Genomic DNA, 22,702 nt, shown 5'->3' with positions numbered 1-22,702 from the left:
CTATATAATAATCAACACAGACAAGATACAATATAAGTAAATAATTATCATTCGGATATTCATCTCCTATTCGATTATGAAGACAATGCTTAATTGACACATAAAAAGCTAAAATTTTTATTCTAAATCATTGGTTTCATTTCGGTGTATAATATTAATTTTAAAAATCTACGAGTATATAGTATTTTCACATCAAAATATAGGGGGCAGCTGCCTCGACCACTTGCCTCTTAATAGAGCCGCCCATGTCCACGAGAATATTCAAAATTCGACAAAAAGCAAGAGCCCTACGAGCTAAACAATGATTTCAATTGTTTAATTAAAAGAAATTGGATCAAAAGTTGAGGGGGGCATGCCCGCTGGTTCCGTCCTGTATGCTATGATTAATAATTTTGTTTCGATTTTGAATTTTTTACGCAGTTCAATTGTTTGTATTTTATATTTTTTGATTGATACTGATATCATGACTGCTGCTGGATCAGAATCCATTTCAGCTATTTTTATAATTTTTTAATTAACAGCCCTTGTTTGATTTTTAGTTTTTTAAGCTCCAGAGAAGAAACAATGAGCTCCATTTGCATGCCTATAATCACTTCATCCATGATTAATAATTTTGTTTTGATTTTGAATTTTTTTCGCAGTTCAATTGTTTGTATTTTATATTTCTTGATTGATACTGATATCATGACTGCTGCTGGCTCAGAATCCATTTCAGCTATTTTTATAATTTTTTAATTAACAGCCCTTGTTTGATTTCTAGTTTTTTTTAGCTCCAGAGAAGAAACAATCAGCTCCATCTGCATGCCTATAATCACTTCATCCAGGGGCGGATCCAGGATCGTAATTTTGGGGGGGCCATGTACTAAGTGACGACAATATGCGACGGTGACGTAGCTACATACTTGTGAGATGTGTTTTAATTTCTTAAAAATTTGTATTTGGTTTATATATATATATAATAAAGTTTTAAAAAATTTTATGACCACATAGATGTGGTATTACTAGCGAAATCAAATTTTAACTTAATAAAAACTTTAATTTTTCGGGTCATTTTGCGCTTTACTTTTAAATTTTTATTTAAATTCTAGAAAATATTTTTTTTACTAATTTTATAGATTTTTTTCAATACAAAAAGAATGAGTGAAAATAAAATTAATATAATTAAGTTTAGATTCATGAAAGATGTTCATGCATAATATCATAATCTATACCTATTTAAAAGTGTGAATAAAAGGTCAAAGTTTTACAATTGTGAAATAACAATTTTTTCCTTTTATTTACACTATAAGAAAAACCATATAAAAATATATAGGGTTATGAAAGTAAAAACAAAATTTTAGTTAAGGCATAAACGTAAATCAATATTTATATTATATGTAAAATTGATTATTATGATAAGGTTAAAATTGACAAAGTGTGTGCATATTAGATAAGGATTCAGTTTCGAAAAAAATTGAAATACCAAAATACTTTATTTTCTATTTTCTTGTGGATAAATGATAAGATCAAAATTGACAAAGTATGTACATATTAGATAATAAGGATTCAGTTTCCAAAAAAATTGAAATACCAAAATACTTTATTTTCTATTTTCTTGTAGATAAAGTGATATATATTTTTACACAAATATTTTTAAAAAAATTCAACAAAAATCTTAATTAAATACTAAGAGATTGAAACACCATATATTTGATTTTTATTTGTTTGTAGACTGGATAAACGTATTATTTTAAAAAATCTTATATATTTTAATTTATGTAAGGACCTATTGAGATAAATAATTATATCACGAGTTCATATTTAATCTATACCTATTTAAAAGTGTGAATAAAAGGTCTAATTTTTACAATTGTGAAATAACAACTTTGTCCTTTTATTTACACTATAAGAAAAACCATATAAAAATATATAGGGTTATGAAAGTAAAAACAACATTTTAGTTAGGGCATAAACGTAAAACAATATTTATATTATATGTAAAATTGATTATTATGATAAGGTTAAAATTGACAAAGTATGTGCATATTAGATAAAGATTCAGTTTCCAAAAAAATTGAAATACCAAAATACTTTATTTTCTATTTTCTTGTGGATAAATGATAAGATCAAAATTGACAAAGTATGTACATATTAGATAATAAGGATTCAGTTTCCAAAAAAATTGAAATACCAAAATACTATATTTTCTATTTTTTTGTAGATAAAGTGAATATATTTTTACACAAATATTTTTAAAAAAATTCAACAAAAATCTTAATTAAATACTAAGAGATTGAAACACCAGATATTTGATTTTTATTTGTTTGTAGACTGAATAAACGTATTATTTTAAAAAATCTTATATATTTTAATTTGTGTAAGGACCTATTGAGATAAATAATTATATCACGAGTTCATATTTAAATATAAAAAATATTAGATTTTTAAAGTTATTAATATATATATATATATATATATATATATATACATACATATGTTAATTAAATTACACATTCATGTTGAAATAAATCAATTCAAGTAGAGTTAATGTGACGTCCCGTATTTAAAAACATTTAATAAAAGAGTTGCGGAAAAAGAGTGATAAAATTTTTCATAACTTTTTAATGATGTAGGGAGTGCATCACGCTAACTCAAAATGAATTTTAAAGTATAACTAGTAACAATATAATTTCGTGACTCCACCACACACAAAATATTTGAAACACGGATGCAACCCTACCACAAATACCTTCTAAAATACGACACGTCAAAACCTACTTCAAATATTTAAATGGGATAAGGGAATGTGAGTTACTATAAACATACTACTACATCAAATACATTTAAAATAATCGAGGAAATTTCATAACAAATATCAAACTAAAATAAACATTTGAAAGACGAAACATTTGAAATCCTCAAAACTCGTCTTTAAAAGACTGACAATGAAAATAATAAAATCATTACTTTTAAACATCGTACATAAAATATTGTAACAACATAACATAAATAAATATAAGTAAATCTTTCTGCTTTAAATACATCAGAGCTTTTGAACTATTGTGTCATGCAATGTCTTCGCCTCTTGGACTCTTCAGCCGTGCTACCAAAGCTTTTTAAATCAAAACTGCTAAACCATCTGCACCATTCAAGTATAGTGAGTCTAAAGGACTAAGCAAGATTAAAATATTCATATCAATATCATTATTGTTTCAAAATATTTTAAAATTAAAATAGCTTGAACATACATAACATGATACCTTGAACTTGAGGAACTTTAACGTAAACATCATGGAACTTTAAACTTAAAATCTTGAACATGAACTTCAAAACTCTTAAAAGATGCAAGAAACTTAAACTTGGACATCAACTTACTTAACTTTAAATCTTGAAAGTATACCTCATGCATATTCTCAAAACTTTATCATTTCATTCTTAAATGAACGTTTACACATAACATCTAATGTAAATCATGTAATTTGAGCATACAATTATTCATGAACATAAACCATGAACATAACATAAAAACTTATCATTTTGGGGTGATGAATTATGTGAAATTGTGGCAACCTTCATAATGGGCACATTCGTAGTTCCTGTTGATCAACAAGCATATGACACTAAGCCTCATAACATTCGTTCTTTGGAAAGGCCCTCTCCGGAGCTCATCCCGGAGCACCAGTCCCGTGTACTTATCTGTCTCATGAGCCATGTTTGGAAAGGCCCTCTCCGGAGCCCAAACCGGAGCACCAATCCCGTGTTTGCCACCACAAAGACACATAAGACATCAAAATATTTTCATGCATCAACATATCATATCATGCTTCATCTTAACATCATTTATCATATCATTTCATTCATTATGAAACATCATTGTTTTATCGTAAATTCCATCATAACTTTCATTTCATGAACATAAAACTTTACTCAATAACTTCATGCATGTCATAGATGATAAAAATCATACTTTCATATTGAACATAGGTTTCATGAATGAAACTTAGACATTACATGCATCACATAGCGTAATCGATCCACGTAAGTCGTTTTTGTCGTTCTTGACTTAAAACTTGAAAAGTTTTGCATAGAAACTCTTAAATATATTTTATAAGCCTTTGAAGATCATAATCATGAATTTAGGACCCTAAAATAACATAAAAAAATCATGAATTTCGAAGGAAAGGCGCGGCCGCTCAACTTCTAGGCGCGGGCGCGCCTGACCTGCGCAAATGGTTCATCTTGCTCGCTCCGAAACTCTATTTTTAATTCATAATTTGAAAAATTGGTAAACATGAAAGTTGTAGCTCTGGATCTTGGATTTCTAATGCCGAAAACCTCACCTCAATTGGAGTTTTCAGTAAAAGGTTATGCTCATTCTCCCCAGATGTGTCACTGCCGGGAAATCAAAACACTCGACACACTTTGGGGTGATTTTGACCAATCTTCCAAAATGATTTTGACAAAACCCAAAACATAAAAGTTGTAGATAAATAAGCTAGCTTTCAAATAGAATTGGCCTCATATCATTTGGATCACTATCCTAATTGTTATCCTCAAAATCATAACAAGTATAGGTAATCTGGTGCCACCAAACACAACTTCAACACTTCAAACTTCAAACATAAACTTCTTTTAATCAAAATCCTAACTACATAAATCATCAAAGCTCATTTTCTTGTAATTGAACATGGTTTAACTAACTTCAAAACATTAAATCTTAAAAGAACATGAACCTCTTGAATCAACTCAAGTACTTGACAAGAACAACCTGCACTTCACGATCTCGTAAAATCATAACTTCATGCTCTTGAAATTCATGAAAATCATGCATACATATTTCAACACACAACAATTCATATCAAAATATATAATAGCTTGAATGGGTTTCAAAATCTTTTAAATTTGTACTTGCCTAAACTTACATGTACACATCAACAAATTCACGTATCAAAATATTCATGATCTTGAAAATGGTTTTAAACATGTAAACTTGTAATATACATGCTTTTCAAAACTCTTGAAGATATAAACATATAACATAATGAACATCTTTCTACTTATTTTTATCAAAATACATAATATCTTGAATGAGTTTCAAAAGCTTTAAAACTTGCTTGCCTTAACCGAAGATTGAGTTGATCCGAATTCTTGGTAATGATCTAACCACAAGATGAACGAGATACGAAGCTTTGAATTTCTAAATCTCGTAGAACCGCAGGGGAAGAAACAAAGGAGAAAGGAGAAGAATGATGAAGGAAAGAAAGAAACGTGAAGAATGATGGGAGGGGAAAGAGTCAAGGGGACAAGGGGTATTAAGGATGGGGTAGGGAGTAGATAAGTGGGGTGAAGAGGAATTAATAGTATGTGGGTGTTGTCTACATAAAACGTAGTCAGTCCAACACACCTTAACCTAGACTAGTGAGATTTTCTCCTCCCGATGATTAAAATAAAAATCATAGTAATATTATACTCAAAGCACTTGTAGAATTATTTTCTAACACTTCGTGAGTAGGTTAGCCTCGTCCCATGAGTCCAAAATCAAACTCGACCTGAAACCATCAACTCAATCGAAATCGTTAAAATAATATAGACACAATTCATGAAATCATATGCATAATAATCATTTAAAAAAATTAAGAATATAAAATCATTTAATCAATATTACTCTTTTAAATCATAAATAATAAAATGAAATAACTTAAAAATCATTTAACACAACACATGAAATCATTTAATTAAGAATAATTATTAAATCTTGATTAAATAAAATAAAATAAAATAACTTAAAACTCAATTAAAATTCTTTTAATAAATCATGAATAGATTTATGGATTTTTCGGGTATTACAATCTACCCTCCTTAAAAAAAATTTCGTCCTCGAAATTCGAATGATCAATATTTAACAACTTAAGTTTTCATGAGTTTAACTCATACACTCCAACACTTACACATCTAGTTCCCAATTTCATTGTCTCCAAATTCCTGCTTCCGCTGCGAACTCTGATAAAACCAAATATTATATCGTTCTTATTTGTCTTTTATAATCTTATCAAATCAAAACATATCTATTCGAATCGGCTACAAATCCGCTTGAAGATTTAATTTAGATCAAAACATATCTTTTCAAGTCGGATGTGAATCTGCTTTATGACTTAATTCAGATCACCAAAATCCTCAATATCTTCAGACACGTGATTTTTACTAAAACGCTAGCTAAAAGTCAAAGAAAACGGTAACAAAACGACTTGTTTTCTTCTTCTTTTGCCCTATAAATTTGATCACAAAACAAATTTCAATCACACTCAACTTACCCTTCGCACACAAGGTATTTCTCCAAGAACTCAAAGAAGAAGAAGATGTCATTTTAATGTTATTCATTGAAACCATCATGATTATCCTTCTCATGTACCTTGTATTTACCGGTGAATATCCACCCGAACTTTTTTATTTGTTCTTACAAATGCTTGTACTCCTTGTTCTTCCATTATATTATATTTTCGTAATAATAGAGCTTAATTAAACCCAATCAAATTCTCAAATTCATTTGCTAAAACTTAGTATTCAAAGTATTAATTTCGAAAATAAGTTTGTTCCAACAAACTTAACCTTGTAAATTTCAAAAGTAATTTCACACGTCAACAAATTTTCGTCTCAAAGCTTAATCCAAATCATTCTTCTTAAAATCCAAAGCAACAAAAATCGAAAACATTCCTCGTCAACTAGTATATCCAATACAACAAGGGTTCCCAATTTGAAATCTAATTATTATCTTACATTTCTCATGGTGCAAGTATAACATCAAACGAAAAATAATCTTAGTTGTAATGCCCAAAGAAGGAATTTTTCATCAATAAATCCCGTGCCCTCACAAAATCTTTTATTCCAACAATAGTATCCAAAGTATAGCACATTCAAATCGAAAAATGATCACTTAATTTATCCAAATAAGATATTACTATTAACCAAATTTAGAAAGTAACATTAATCTAAATTCATGTCTTTGAACAATGATCATTATTTCCTCAAGATGCTCTTAATCAAGTAAAGTTCGTTACGATCACAAATCCAAAATCCATTAAACACATGAAAAATTTTCTTTTGAAAATCACACCCGATCATAACAGTAAGAGAAAACACAATTTAAAATTTCAAACATTAAACTTACAGTCATGGAGGCAGGAGCATTCGAGTCCTTGACGAGATTGCACACACAAACTATATCCCAGAGCCAATTGCTCTGATACCAACTGTGACGTCCCGTATTTAAAAACATTTAATAAAAGAGTTGCGGAAAAATAGTGATAAAATTTTTCATAACTTTTTAATGATGTAGGGAGTGCATCACGCTAACTCAAAATGAATTTTAAAGTATAACTAGTAACAATATAATTTCGTGACTCCACCACACACAAAATATTTGAAACACGGATGCAACCCTACCACAAATACCTTCTAAAATACGACACGTCAAAACCTACTTCAAATATTTAAATGGGATAAGGGAATGTGAGTTACTATAAACATACTACTACATCAAATACATTTAAAATAATCGAGGAACTTTCATAACAAATATCAAACTAAAATAAACATTTGAAAGATGAAACATTTGAAATCCTCAAAACTCGTCTTTAAAAGACTGACAATGAAAATAAGAAAATCATTACTTTTAAACATCGTACAAAAAATATTGTAACAACATAATATAAATAAATATAAGTAAATCTTTCTGCTTTAAATACATCAGAGCTTTTGAACTATTGTGTCATGCAATGTTTTCGCCTCTTGGACTCTTCAGCCATGCTACCAAAGCTTTTTAAATCAAAACTGCTAAACCATCTGCACCATTTAAGTATAGTGAGTCTAAAGGACTCAGCAAGATTAAAATATTCATATCAATATCATTATTGTTTCAAAATACTTTAAAATTAATATAACTTGAACATACATAACATGATACCTTGAACTTGAGGAACTTTAACGTAAACATCATGGAACTTTAAACTTAAAATCTTGAACATGAACTTCAAAACTCTTAAAAGATGCAAGAAACTTAAACTTGGACATCAACTTACTTAACTTTAAATCTTGAAAGTATACCTCATGCATATTCTCAAAACTTTACCATTTCATTCTTAAATGAACGTTTACACATAACATCTAATGTAAATCATGTAATTTGAGCATACAATTATTCATGAACATAAACCATGAACATAACATAAAAACTTATCATTTTGGGGTGATGAATTATGTGAAATTGTGGCAACCTTCATAATGGGCACATTCGTAGTTCCTGTTGATCAACAAGCATATGACACTAAGCATCATAACATTCGTTCTTTGGAAAGGCCCTCTCCGGAGCTCATCCCGGAGCACCAGTCCCGTGTACTTATCTGTCTCATGAGCCATGTTTGGAAAGGCCCTCTCCGGAGCCCAAACCGGAGCACCAATCCCGTGTTTGCCACCACAAAGACACATAAGACAACAAAATATTTTCATGCATCAACATATCATATCATGCTTCATCTTAACATCATTTATCATATCATTTCATTCATTATGAAACATCATTGTTTCATCGTAAATTCCGTCATAACTTTCATTTCATGAACATAAAACTTTACTCAATTACTTCATGCATGTCATAGATGATAAAAATCATACTTTCATATTGAACATAGGTTTCATGAATGAAACTTAGACATTTACATGCATCACATAGCGTAATCGATCCACATAAGTCGTTCTTGTCGTTCTTGACTTAAAACTTGAAACTTTTTGCATAGAAACTCTTAAATATATTTTATAAGCCTTTGAAGATCATAATCATGAATTTAGGACCCTAAAATAACATAAACAAATCATGAATTTCGAAGGAAAGGCGCGGCCGCTCAACTTCTAGGCGCAGGCGCGCCTGACCTGCGCAAATGGTTCATCTTGCTCGCTCCGAAACTCTATTTTTAATTCAGAGTTTGAAAACGTTGTAAACATGAAAGTTGTAGCTCTGGATCTTGGATTTCTAATGCCGAAAACCTCACCTCAATTGGAGTTTTCAGTAAAAGGTTATGCTCATTCTCCCCAGATGTGTCACTGCCGGGAAATCAAAATACTCGACACACTTTGGGGTGATTTTGACCAATCTTTCAAAATGATTTTGACAAAACCCAAAACATAAAAGTTGTAGATAAATAAGCTAGCTTTCAAATAGAATTGGCCTCATATCATTTGGATCACTACCCTAATTGTTATCCTCAGAATCATAATAATTATAGGTAATCCGGTGCCACCAAACACAACTTCAACACTTCAAACTTCAAACATAAACTTCTTTTAATCAAAATCCTAACTACATAAATCATCAAAGCTCATTTTTTTGTAATTGAACATGGTTTAACTAACTTCAAAACATTAAAATCTTAAAAGAACATGAACCTCTTGAATCAACTCAAGTACTTGACAAGAACAACCTGCGCTTCACGATCTCGTAAAATCATAACTTCATGCTCTTGAAATTCATGAAAATCATGCATACATATTTCAACACACAACAATTCATATCAAAATATATAATAGTTTGAATGGGTTTCAAAATCTTTTAAATTTGTACTTGCCTAAACTTACATGTACACATCAACAAATTCACGTATAAAAATATTCATGATCTTGAAAATGGTTTTAAACATGTAAACTTGTAATATACATGCTTTTCAAAACTCTTGAAGATATAAACATATAACATAATGAACATCTTTCTACTTATTTTTATCAAAATACATAATATCTTGAATGGGTTTCAAAAGCTTTAAAACTTGCTTGCCTTAACCGAAGATTGAGTTGATCCAAATTCTTGGTAATGATCTAACCACAAGATGAACGAGATACGAAGCTTTGAATTTCTAAATCTCGTAGAACCGCAGGGGAAGAAACAAAGGAGAAAGGAGAAGAATGATGAAGGAAAGAAAGAAACGTGAAGAATGATGGGAGGGGAAAGAGTCAAGGGGACAAGGGGTATTAAGGATGGGGTAGGGAGTAGATAAGTGGGGTGAAGAGGAATTAATAGTATGTGGGTGTTGTCTACATAAAACGTAGTCAGTCCAACACACCTTAAACTAGACTAGTGAGATTTTCTCCTCCCGATGATTAAAATAAAAATCATAGTAATATTATACTCAAAGCACTTGTAGAATTATTTTCTAACACTTCGTGAGTAGGTTAGCCTCGTCCCGTGAGTCCAAAATCAAACTCGACCTAAAACCATCAACTCAATCGAAATCGTTAAAATAATATAGACACAATTCATGAAATCATATGCATAATAATCATTTAAAACAATTAAGAATATAAAATCATTTAATCAATATTACTCTTTTAAATCATAAATAATAAAATGAAATAACTTAAAAATCATTTAACACAACACATGAAATCATTTAATTAAGAATAAGTATTAAATCTTGATTAAATAAAATAAAATAAAATAACTTAAAACTCATTTAAAATTCTTTTAATAAATCATGAATAGATTTATGGATTTTCCGGGTATTACAGTTAAGTTTTAATCTAAAATAATAAATAAAAAATACACCAACACACACATATCATATATATATATATACAAAAGTTGAAATTAAAAAAGATGTGTATATTGATTTTTTTTATAGAGAAATAAAAAACGGATGGTAAATGAAAAAAAAAAGTGAGAGAAAATTTCAAAATATAAAAGGAAAAAATAATTACGCAATAATTTAAATTAAAGTTTAGAATGCATTATCTATATTACATTTGTTTTTCATAAGTCAATAGTGACAAAATAAATAATCAACACATAAGATAAGAAATTACAAAATAAATATTTAATTTAATTTACTTATCACACTTATTAACAAATACATAATAAATAATATTGGTTGAAAACATACATACATGAGTTTGAAAATAAGACGAATTCATGATAAGAAACATACCATAATTGCACAAGAATTTAAAAATATAGAAAACACTAGCTGTAATGATTGCATAGGTTTCAATATCAATATTGTGACAAGGTAAAACTACATTAAATACTATATTTATAATCTTACATGAGTTATTGATAATGTCTTATTCTAAACTGTTAATGTAGATATAAAATAATAATGACCATAAATGAAAAAAATTATTGAAACTCGGGGGTTACATTGTTCGAAAATATTGTAAATTTTTTTATTAGTTGCAGTGTTAAAGATTATATTGATTCCATAACTAAACATGTAATAGTTTTTTTTTTTAAATAATATATATATTACCAATTATTATAAAATATACTTTATTTAAACAACGACAACACTTCAATAAAGGGATGATAATGTACCGGTTCTAAACTTAGTCTTGTATTAAACCTGCGAAAGAGAAACAAGTTTAGACTCGCCCAAACGTGTTCACAAACAGTTTCATGTGTGTCTTCGCGTTTGGCCAGACCCATCATAAAAATTGCTATTAATAAATATGATAAGAATATTGATTTTTTCATAGAAAAAAAAAAATAATGCATGATACATGGAAAAAAAATATCGTGAAATAGAGAAAAATTCAACATATAGAGGAAAAATATTTATTAATAATTTAAATTAAGGTTTAGAATGCATTATATATGTTATTGTTGTTGTTGTTGTTTTTATTATTATTATTATTATTATTATTATTATTATTATTATTATTATTATTATTATTATTATTACATAAATCAATACTAGTAAAAATAGTAATTAACATATTAATTAGAACATTAAAAAATAAATATTTTATTTAATTTGATTAACACATCTCACTTATTAGCAAATACATAATAAATCATATCGATTCAGAGTATACATACATAAGAAAGAAAATAAAACAAATGCATGATACCAAACATATCATACTAGCTTGCTCAATATTAATCAACCAAATGATGTGAACTCGAGTTAATAATTGATTATTTCACAGAGAAATAAAAAACGGATGGTAAATGAAAAAAAAACTGAGAGAGAAAAATTCAAAATATAAAAGGAAAAATAATTGCGCAATAATTTAAATTAAGGTTTAGAATGCATTATCTATATTACATTTGTTTTCCATAAATCAATAGTCACAAAATAAATAATCAACACTAAAGATAAGAAATTACAAAATAAATATTTAATTTAATTAAATTATCTCACTTATTAAAAAATACAAAATAAATAATATTGTTCAAAAGCATACATACATGAGTTAGAAATAAGACGAATTCAAGATACGAAACAAACGATAATTGTTTAAGATTAATCAAGAAAACAATATAAAACACTAACTGTAATAATTGTATATATTTCAATATCAACATTGTGACAATGTAAAACTACATTAAATACTATATTTATAAACTTACATGAGTTATTGATAATGTCTTATTCTAAACTGTTAATGTAGATATAAAATAATGATGACCATAAATGATAAAAATATTGAAACTCAGGGGTTATATTGTTCGAAAATATTAAATTTTTTTTATTAGTTGCAATGTTAAATATTATATTAATTCCATAACTAAACATGTAATAGTTTTTCTTTCAAATAGTATATATATTACCAATTATTATAAAATATATTTTATTTATAAAACGACAACACTTCAATAAAAGGATGATAATGGACCGGGTCTAAAATTAGCCTTGTATTGAACCTGCCCCGGAGAGACGAGTTTAGACTCGCCCAAATGTGTTCACAACACAGGTCCGGGTGGGTCTTCGCGTTTGGCCAGACCCACTATATAAATTACTATTAATAAAGATGATAAAAATATTGATTTTTTCATAGAGAAAAAATAATGCATGATAAATAGAAAAAAAAATCGTGAAAGAGATAAAAATTCAACATATAGTGTAAAAAATATTTATTAATAATTTAAATTAAGGTTTAGAATGCATTATTATTATTATTATTATTATTATTATTATTATTATTATTATTATTTAATTATTATTATTATTATTATTATTTTTATTATTATTACATAAATCAATACTTGTAAAACAAGTAATTAACATATTAAGTTTGAACATTACAAAATGAATATTTTATTTCATTTGATTAATATATTTACATAATAAATCATATCGATTCAGAGCATGCATAAGAAAAAAAATAATACAAAAGCACGGTACCAAACATGTCATACTTGCTCAATATTAATCAATCAAATTATGGAAACTCGAGTTAATAATTGCATAAGAATCAATATCAATATTGTGCCAAAATAAAACTATATTAAATATTATATCTATAGGCTAACATGAGTTATTGATAATGTATTATTTTAAACTGTTAATATATATAGCTATAGAATAGCGATGACTGTAAGTGATGAACATTGAAACTGTACGCTTTTGGTAAAGTGACAAGCGATCGGTCCTACAATTGGTATCAGAGCTAAGGTCAAAAGTTCGATTCTCATTGATTATACAAAATTATAGTATTTGTTACAACCATTATTTGCAATAACGTTTATAAATTCAATTAGACTTGTAACATATAAAATATTTAAACAAAGATTATTCGTACTCATTTTATAAAAAAATGTTATAAAGATCATATTACATTGAATTTAATATTTACTAAAATATCATGAAGATTATTAACTAATTGCATGCTTATCTCATCTCATCTCAACTCATTTATTTAACAATATTTATCGATAATAAAAGTTGTTCCCACGTGCAACGCACGTGACTTTTACTAGTAATACATAAAAGACAAAAGTTTCATCAACTGAAAAATTTGATTTAGATTGAAATTTGTCAAATTAAAATAAAGTATAAGATGAGTTTATTAAGCGTAATAAAAACAAACACAAAGACTCATTAATAATAGATATTGAAATTTGTATAATTCAAAAAATTATTAAAACCTACTCAGTCCAACAAGTAAAAAAATAAAAACACGTAAATGAAAAGAAAAAATAAAAAAAATTGTTAATGGGCTACATCAGCCTAACTAAAATTTTTTAAAACAAGTAAAAAATTTAAAAAAATAAAAAAAATTTGTTAATGGGCTACTTAAGCCCGACTAAAAAATTCAAGAAACAATTAATTGGGGACTTATCGATTCGAACCGTGCTTCCTTCCTCTACACAAAAGATTGTTTTACCAACTAAGCCAAGTGTTTATTTAATATCCTTTTACTAATATATATATATATATATATACACTAAAAATAAAAAATTTTGGGGGGGCCATGGCCTACTGTACATCCGCCCCTGACTTCATCAACTACAGTTAATTAGATCCTATAATATGTAAGTTCATATTTTTCTCAGCAGGAAATGTCTATTTCGTCTGGTCATTTTCGATGCAGTGACCTAAATATCTCCTAATAGTATATAGCTGATCAAGAATGATAGCTATACACTATAGTCATATGATTATTATGATTTTTTAAAAGTAATTCTTGTAAAAAGTTAAAGCTAAAATCACTATAATCAATTAGATTTTGTTTGGACATGTACTTTAAAAATATTCTTAGTGTTTTATAATTGAAAAAAAACTTAAAGTATATATTTAATTGGATAAAAGTTTTGTAAAATTTTTTTGATTTTTTTTTTAAAAAGTGTTTTTCAAGTATAGTGTTTAAAAAACACTTAAGAGATGCTTTTATAATGAAACAATGGAATGCAAAGATGAACAACATTACTTTTGAAATGTTAAAATATTTTTATATAATAATTGTCCAAAAACATATATATTTATTTTTAAAACAAATTTAAAAACATTTTATAAAAGTTTTCAAAAACCCTTTTATAAAAACGTTTTATAAGTACATGCATGTCCAAACAGAACCTTATTTATCAAACACTACCCAACTTTCATTTGCAGCTTTTCACTTTAGTTTTCAAACACTATCAACTTCTGATTTTTCTTCGCTTTTTAATTTATAATCTATATATAAATTTAGTCACTTTTACAAACGCATAATTTCTTTGCAAACACTCCCTGAATCAATTAATGTATAATTGGCAGTTGGCTACACTCTTCTCTACGTACTATTGAGTCATTGATATTAATTAATATTTTTTATATAAATTAAATGGGACATATGTGATTATATATTCTCGTTGGTGTTCATGCATTATTTTTGTTTTGATTTTCTCTTCAATTGTCACCACTCCTAGAGGCGGAAAAAGTACTCAATTATATATTTGGAAGAAACATTATATTTCATAATAGATTCATCAATATTCTTGAGCCAATTATGAGAAGTAAAATTTATTGCACTTTGAATTCCAATATATACAATTAATAATTAAATTTAATAGATTTCAATAAAAAATTTCAGATTCATGCTTTTGGCAGTACTAGATTTCCATAAAACAAAGGGAATTACGACAATTAATTTTCTTACTTATTTTCTTCAAGTGATCGGTTTTGGGAAATGACTTCTGATCATGAATTTGGTAGAACTAAGGGCTTCTCTAACCCAACACCAAATTGTGTAAAACGCCAATTTAGTGTTGGGTTCATTCCTCCAACCCAGTATATTAGGATTTTTTTTTTTTAAAAAAAATTTCTTTTTCGTTTTTTTTTTGTAATTGTATACGTTTGTTTTCTTATCTTTTTTTTTTTAATAATTGTTAATTTTAGGATATTTTGATTTAAAATTTCAATAATCAGATTATATTTTCAATAAATGTATAATTTTTTTTAAAAAATGTTTATATATAATTACATCACTTAATTATTCTTTTATAATACTATATTAATTAATAAAATAATAATAAATATATAAATTATTGTGTTTATAAATATTTTATGAAATAAATTAGTTAAAAATTATTTTATGTAATAAATAACTAAATTTATATTTTGAATTATAAAAAAATTATATTGTAATATAAATATTAATTAAAATCTTACATAAAAAAAATATTATGATACATTTTTTTAAAAAAAGAAATTTTTTAAAAAGACTTAAATTATAAAGGTCTCCTACTACGTTTAGTAGGACGCACATATTAAAACAAATAAAATTAAATTTTTTAAAATAATTCTTAAAATATATTTAGTTAAATTTTTTAATTCATTAATATTTTAATGAATATTTATATATAAATTATTATTTTAGATATTAATGATATTTAATTATTGTGTTTAAAAATATTTAGTGGAATAAATTAATTGATGTGAATAAAATAATAGAGAATATTCTGAGAATATTATTTTTAGTGTAGAGTTTATAGTGAATGGATTAAAGATGATGTTTGTATTTGGTGTAAAAATTACACTATTTTGATGTTAATGTTACACCAAGATAGTGTAATGGGTTGCCAGGTTGGAGATGTCCTAAGAACTGACAAAATTATTGCAATTGAAAAATTAAATGTTGGTTGCGCTATATAATTATTAGTCATACAAAATGTTTGCACTGTAATTAAGCATTAAGTTTTAATATATTATATTATTAAATAGTTTAAGAAAAAAATATCTAGAGATGAGGATAAGTGATAACACTACAAGGAAAATGCAGATTTGGAAACGCATTAGAGACCGAGAGAGAGAGATATTCATTAGTTAAATATAGGATCATTAGCTCGGGAATGATGTCTATCGTACAAGATATATAAATCAATATATGTGAATAACATGATAATGAATTATAATTTCAATCATTAATTTACAAAACTTGGATCAAAGATTGATGAAACGAAGACGCACGTCTTCTTACCAAATTTTTCTAAAGCTATCAAATTAAAGTACTTCATCGAATTATATAATAAGAATGGAATATTTTTACACAACACAAATATATTGTCTAATTGATGGCAAAATAGCTAGTAGCTAGAGATAGTATATGATTGCATATAAATTAAAAAAATAATAATAAAAACCCTAGCTAGGGATCATGCCATATATATATATATATGCTGCCCACCTCCCGTGCCCACCTTCATGTCCACCTATAAGGTGACACTCATCCATGAATCATATACAAATGATTCATCCAATGGATGAGTGCCACCTCATAGGTGAGCATGGAGGTGGGCTGCATAGCAAAACTCATTATATATATATATATATACTTGCAAAGGAGACATGTACTACTTATGATAATTTCTTCTAGTCTATGATCTCCACTGACTTGATCTTCTTGCAAATCTTGGTGCCCTGTGAACATACCCATCTATATAAATTGTAATAAAGAAAAGTTTGTCAAAAACCGAATTCGATGAACTTTAATTATAGGGAGCGAGCTAGACAAGGCTATGATATGATCATTTCTTTAAATTTTTTTGAAATCATAAAATTTTCAAAAGTACCCTGAGTTCATCTATAAAAATTTTTCGATTAATATTTCTGATTCAAATCCTTGAATTCTATAGACGACTCGAACCCACGAAGCGACGACCGTGAGTCCATCAGAAATTAAACATGAAGTATTCATTTTTTTTATGATCATGATGTTTACACACTTGACACTGGCACACGAGATTAATTACTACTAATTATAATTATATTCAAATACTTACTGCTATAATATGGCCTTGGAGATATAGATCGATAATATGATTGAAAGAAGTCCTTGTTCTCTTTCAGCAGCTCCTTCCACACTGCAGCAACATACCATCAATAAATAAATACTCCTTAATTTTTTTTTATATATTCATGTTTGAAGAGACATGCACATTATAAATTACTTTTAGTACTATGTTAGAATATCGATCGATTGACCCGGAAATTATTATGAAGAGATCAAACATAGTTAAGTTTGAGAGACTATCTCACATTTAATAGATTAAAGTTTTGGATTGAACAGTATCTTATAATAAGATGTTAGACAATTCAGTCGTCTTTAACATTTACGAGCATGCAATTACTCGTTCATGACTACTTGCGCCGATCGATTCCGATTCCGATTCCGATTCCGACTCCGAGTAGCTAGCTTTATCAAGACTTCAAACAAGTTCTACTTCTTCAAATTGTGTTTACTCCAACTTTATTAATTAACCAACCATATATATTTATATAAGTTTCATGGCTTTAATTAACTTGAGTTTTCCACCACTTCATAACTATTATATTCTTCGTTGTCAAGATAATAGCTGTAAATAGTCATCGACAAAGGGTAGCTAGAAAATTAAAAGGGGTCCATGGGTCATATATAGACTTCATTATTGATTACACCTCAACTAGCTAGCTAGGTTAATTATTCTGAACGTAGCTAATTAAAAGTACTTAATTATAATAACCGCGTACCATATTCAAAGATATGTGAACTATATATCTTCATGTTTGATAATATTATGATCTAATTTCTAGAGCATATATAATCACAAAATATTCATCAAGAAATAATGAAAATACATCTATATATACAAGTATATACATACCCGTGATCGTTACGAGAGGTTGAATTTTAGCATGCTCGGCCAAGGCCTTCACACACTGATCTCTGTCCATATGAAGAAGCAAGCACCTCTCTATGAGATTTTGAACCTGAAAAATGATCAAACTTGATATGAAGAAAGAAAGCAAGAGTCTACATATATTTCGAGGGAGGGATGGAATGAATGAATGAAATATTACCATTCTAATGTAGGTATGAGGGTGGCAATGCAAGCATGGGAAATGGTTCATTTTGTTATCATACATGCTTTTAAAGAATATGGACAAGATCAAGAAGTTGGAGTAATGGTTAAAGAAAGAAGAATATGGGGGAATGCAAACAAATGAAGAGGGAGTTGAGTTATATATATGGGGGAAAGAAGAAGATATTTGAGAACTCATCCGATCCTTATAATAATTAATAATAATATATTCGTGGAACAATGTGGGTACCATGTTATTGTACAAAGGAGCGAGGCTAGGGGGGGTGGGTAGGGTTAGGGGAATTGTTATCCACAATATCTGAGTGAAGGGCCAAAAAAGATAAGAGTAATCCAAACAAGAGATTCACCTCATCCCATATAAGATAAGAATACTACACATGCATGCATTTGATTTGTACTTGAGAATTAAATCAGGTTCTTTTCAGCCCATTCCCTATTGGTAAATAGAGGTGGTAGCTACCTCACTTCAAATCAAAATAATTTTATTTTATTATATATATCTTCTTTTATTTTTTTTTTTCTAAATTTAATATTTTTTAATATATATATTAAAAAATATTAAATTTAGAAAAAAAAATAAAAGAAGATGTATATAATAAAATAATATATATATATATTTATATATATATATTCTCGACTAAATTCTTGGATCTGCCTGTGTTTATCTTTTTTCTTTCCTTCTTTTTTCCTTTTTTCTTTTTCTGGATTAAGCATTACTGGCCACCAATGAACGGATCGGATCATAATTTGAAGAAACCCTAAATTAAGTAGTCTATAGCGAGCATTTTCTTGGTCCCATATTCTTCAAGTGATATGAATGCATTATGCTGCCACTGGTCCCCCTATAGGGTATGTATTCGTCAAGTCATAGTTGCGTGAATAGTGCTACTATATATATATATATTTCAGTATTTATTCCATTGTTTTTGAATTTGTTATAATATTATATGATCTAGAATAACATACAGTACACGTACGTGTGGAAAAAATTGGAATCTATTATGCTTGATGCATGCATGAGAAATATATAAGCTGTTTTAATTAAGTTATGAGTATGGTTGAAATACTGAATCAAAATACTAACTTTTCGGGATATCGTATCGAAATTTTTTCAATATATATACATTATTTTGGTATATCGAATTTTTTTCGGTATCTCTACGGTATCAATATTAATTTTTTTTCGTACCAAGATTTTGGAATTTCGATATTGGTTCCGATATGAATTTTTTTTATACTAATATTTTTTATACGGTATACCAAAAACCCACCTCTAGTTATGAGTAAACTATAAAATCTTCTTATGTAGTTTATAAACAAAGATATTATATTTTGTTGGAATGTAATAATTGTTTCTATCAGATTGAACAATCAATATGTAATGTTTGAGCTACTATACAATTTAAAAGATTTGAGTACAACCATTGACTATAGATTTTAATAAAATTACAAACATTAGGTCCTAAATATTTGGTACTGTAATTTGTGTATATTCCTTTTTTGATCCTTCCATTAATAATTAAGCATACTAATTGTAAGATTAAACTTTTGCTGCTTTGTCAAAAGCATACCTACTCAAATATTTTAAATCATGCAGAAGCCCAAACACTACGTTAGTAGCAATTATTTCTCTCATAATTTTCTGGTTCAATGTCATCATGACTGAAATGAAAAATAACTAGAATTGAAAAAAAAATGTAAATTAATAAATGAAGTATATTTGACTAATAAAATGTCAAAAAATAGAATTAAAACATGCAAGTTTCCCTAAAAAAGGTGTTATTGGTTCGATTTTTTTGTTTATTTGGCAAAAAATTTATAGTAATTAACAAATATGTACGGATTATGCTCGTTATAAATTTAGAATTTGGATTTTTTTGTCCAATCAATTAGCATGCCAGTGAGTAGTGGTTATAATTTCGGTGGAAAAATTATAATTTTAGTCATGTAATCTATTCTGGATTTCAGTCATGTAACTTGTCAAATTTTGGTTTTCATATAGTATATAAGCTGGTTTTTTTCTTTGGTTTTGGTCATTTTCCATCGAAAATCATTAAATCCACCGAATTTTGCTTATTTGGCACCGATATATCCTACCTAGCTTGTCTTAAAATCCATGTAAGAAAAATAAAAGGGAAAAAATGCAAGAAACAAGCCGCGTAAATTCCAAAAAAAGAGGCAAAAAGTTGTCTTTTCCCTCAAGTCAAAATCTGTTCTTAAAAAATCTGCAAGACTTCTTTGATGTACTTGTTAATGGGGGTAGAAGACGATACGGTGGTTTGAGAGCTTTTTGTGACTGATGAACTCCTAGGATTTATTTTGAGCTTGTGAGTACAATATTTTTCTCATTATTTTAAATTAGATGAAAAGTTGTTTAATTAGATGACCGTTTTTTCCTTACTTTATTCCTTTATCTTTTTTTTTTTTTTTTTTTATATATTTTGCTTACATAGATTTTTTTAGACATGCTAGGTAGAATATACCGGGGCCAAAATAAGCAAAATCCGATGAGTTTAATGGTTTCTGGTGGAAAAGGTCTAAAACCAAAGAGAAAAATTGTATGAAAACCAAAATATGACAAGTTACAGGACTGAAATCCAAAACAAATCAATTTACAGGACTAAAATTATAATTTCTCCTAATTTCAGTTAATGGCCAAAACTGAAATATAAGCCGCTCGCTCAAACTTGACATGAGTAAAGCTTACGATAGAGTTGAATGGGGTTTCTTGAATTTCTTATGCTGAAAATGGGATTTCATCAAGATTGGGTCGGTCTTATTATGCGGTGTTTATCCTCAGTATCATTTTCCATACGTATTAATCAAGACATATTTGGGGAGTTCAAACCAGAACGAGGGCTACGTCAAGGGAACCCTTTATCTCCTTACCTATTCACGATCTGTGCACAAGGGCTTTCTACAATATTGAACTCTGCGGCGGACAGAAGACTTTTTAGGGGAGTCCAGATTGTTCCACACAGCCCCATGGTGTCACATCTATTCTTTGCCGATGATAGTCTCATTTTCTTCCGAGCTACTGTTCAAGATTGTTTACAGATAAAGAGTTGCTTTCAACTATATGAAAAAGCATCGGGACATGCAGTTAACTATGAAAAATCCGCAATTACCTTCTGTCCAATCTCGACATCAGATCTTATAGACAGTATTAAAAATATTCTGGGCTTGCAGATTGTTAGCGGACACGAACTCTATTTAGGTTTACCCACATTCTCCTTACGGAGCAAAATGATACAATTTGTATCACTTCGGGACAGAATCTTCAAGCGTATTAATGGTTGGGCTTCCAAACTTTTTTCGGCAGGGGTTAAGGAGAACCTTATAAAGGCAGTGCTTCAAGCGATACCATGTGGCCTGTTGGCAGCTGATATAAAAAAGAGGAAATGGGGAATCAATATTACTACCCAACTCAACAAGTGACAAAGGGATTTTCAAAAGATGGAGAAAAATAACTCATCAACTTGTATATATAGTTTCTGCTATTCTTGATTATCACAAAATTTGTTTAGGATTAATAAAAGAGATTGGCGTGTTCTCTCGTGTATGCAGGCCAAGTTTTTGGCTCAAATGTGCATCATTTTTCTGGTATCCCAACAAGCTAGTGGCTTCATTCATGGGAATCTATTGTTGGGATCGGAGTACTGTGCAAAATGAGACTGTCGATTTGTGTCTTGACTGATATTGCAACACGACTTAAGGCAGAGCAGGAACAAAAAACTTTAAGTCGAGGCTAGAGTTAAATTCTACGTCCTTAAGACGAATTTGTTCCACACACGGTGCTAATGGAATATGACAATCGTCTCCCAAGATACAAAGACTTCATTTTGTAATAGGAGCACTCCAAATTTCAAAATCCGACGAACAGTGAAAATTCTTTTTGAACTTTCTGGAATGAAGAACAGAATATTGATGTGGCAAAATGATTGTTTTTAATTCCTGAGTAACTCTTTTCCATTTTGCCTAGGGGTCTATTTATAGACATCCAAGAGATGAATAGACCTTTTTACAAATATTTGTGTCTGTTGGAGTAGATTCAATTTGATCCATCAGATTTGAATCCATCTGATTGATCTCGGTCATTGGATATATCCTCTTACAGGATTT

General features: G+C 28.3%; 1 protein-coding gene across 2 annotated transcripts; it reads right to left on the bottom strand.

The window, feature by feature from the left end:
* Positions 1-16,540: 16,540 nt before the first annotated feature.
* Positions 16,541-18,749, bottom strand: LOC140866446 (uncharacterized). Of its 2 annotated transcripts, none has more exons than XM_073271431.1 (4): positions 18,558-18,749; positions 18,362-18,467; positions 17,501-17,581; positions 16,541-17,138 (listed from the first exon to the last, which is right to left on the bottom strand). In XM_073271431.1, the coding sequence occupies exons 1-4, from the start codon at positions 18,621-18,623 to the stop codon at positions 16,945-16,947; spliced, it is 447 nt and encodes a 148-aa protein (XP_073127532.1). In that variant the 5' UTR covers positions 18,624-18,749; the 3' UTR covers positions 16,541-16,944. The 2 variants fall into 2 exon arrangements, with proteins under 2 accessions (XP_073127532.1, XP_073127533.1); XM_073271432.1 differs by having other exon boundaries at positions 16,541-17,154; positions 18,558-18,747.
* Between the last annotated feature and the right edge of the window lie 3,953 nt (positions 18,750-22,702).

The sequence above is a fragment of the Henckelia pumila genome, chromosome 4 (genome assembly GCF_033568475.1).
Source record: "Henckelia pumila isolate YLH828 chromosome 4, ASM3356847v2, whole genome shotgun sequence".
Lineage (NCBI taxonomy): Eukaryota > Viridiplantae > Streptophyta > Magnoliopsida > Lamiales > Gesneriaceae > Henckelia > Henckelia pumila.
This window is presented reverse-complemented; position numbering and strand designations above follow the sequence as displayed.

Excerpts from the sequence above, each read along its gene's own strand:
- LOC140866446 (XM_073271431.1), bottom strand. The coding sequence starts at position 18,623 with ATGTATGATAACAAAATGAACCATTTCCCATGCTTGCATTGCCACCCT. Across the intron at positions 18,468-18,557 it reads CTCATACCTACATTAGAATG|GTTCAAAATCTCATAGAGAG; the intron begins GTAATATTTCAT and ends ATCATTTTTCAG. Across the intron at positions 17,582-18,361 it reads ACCTCTCGTAACGATCACGG|TGTGGAAGGAGCTGCTGAAA; the intron begins GTATGTATATAC and ends ATGTTGCTGCAG.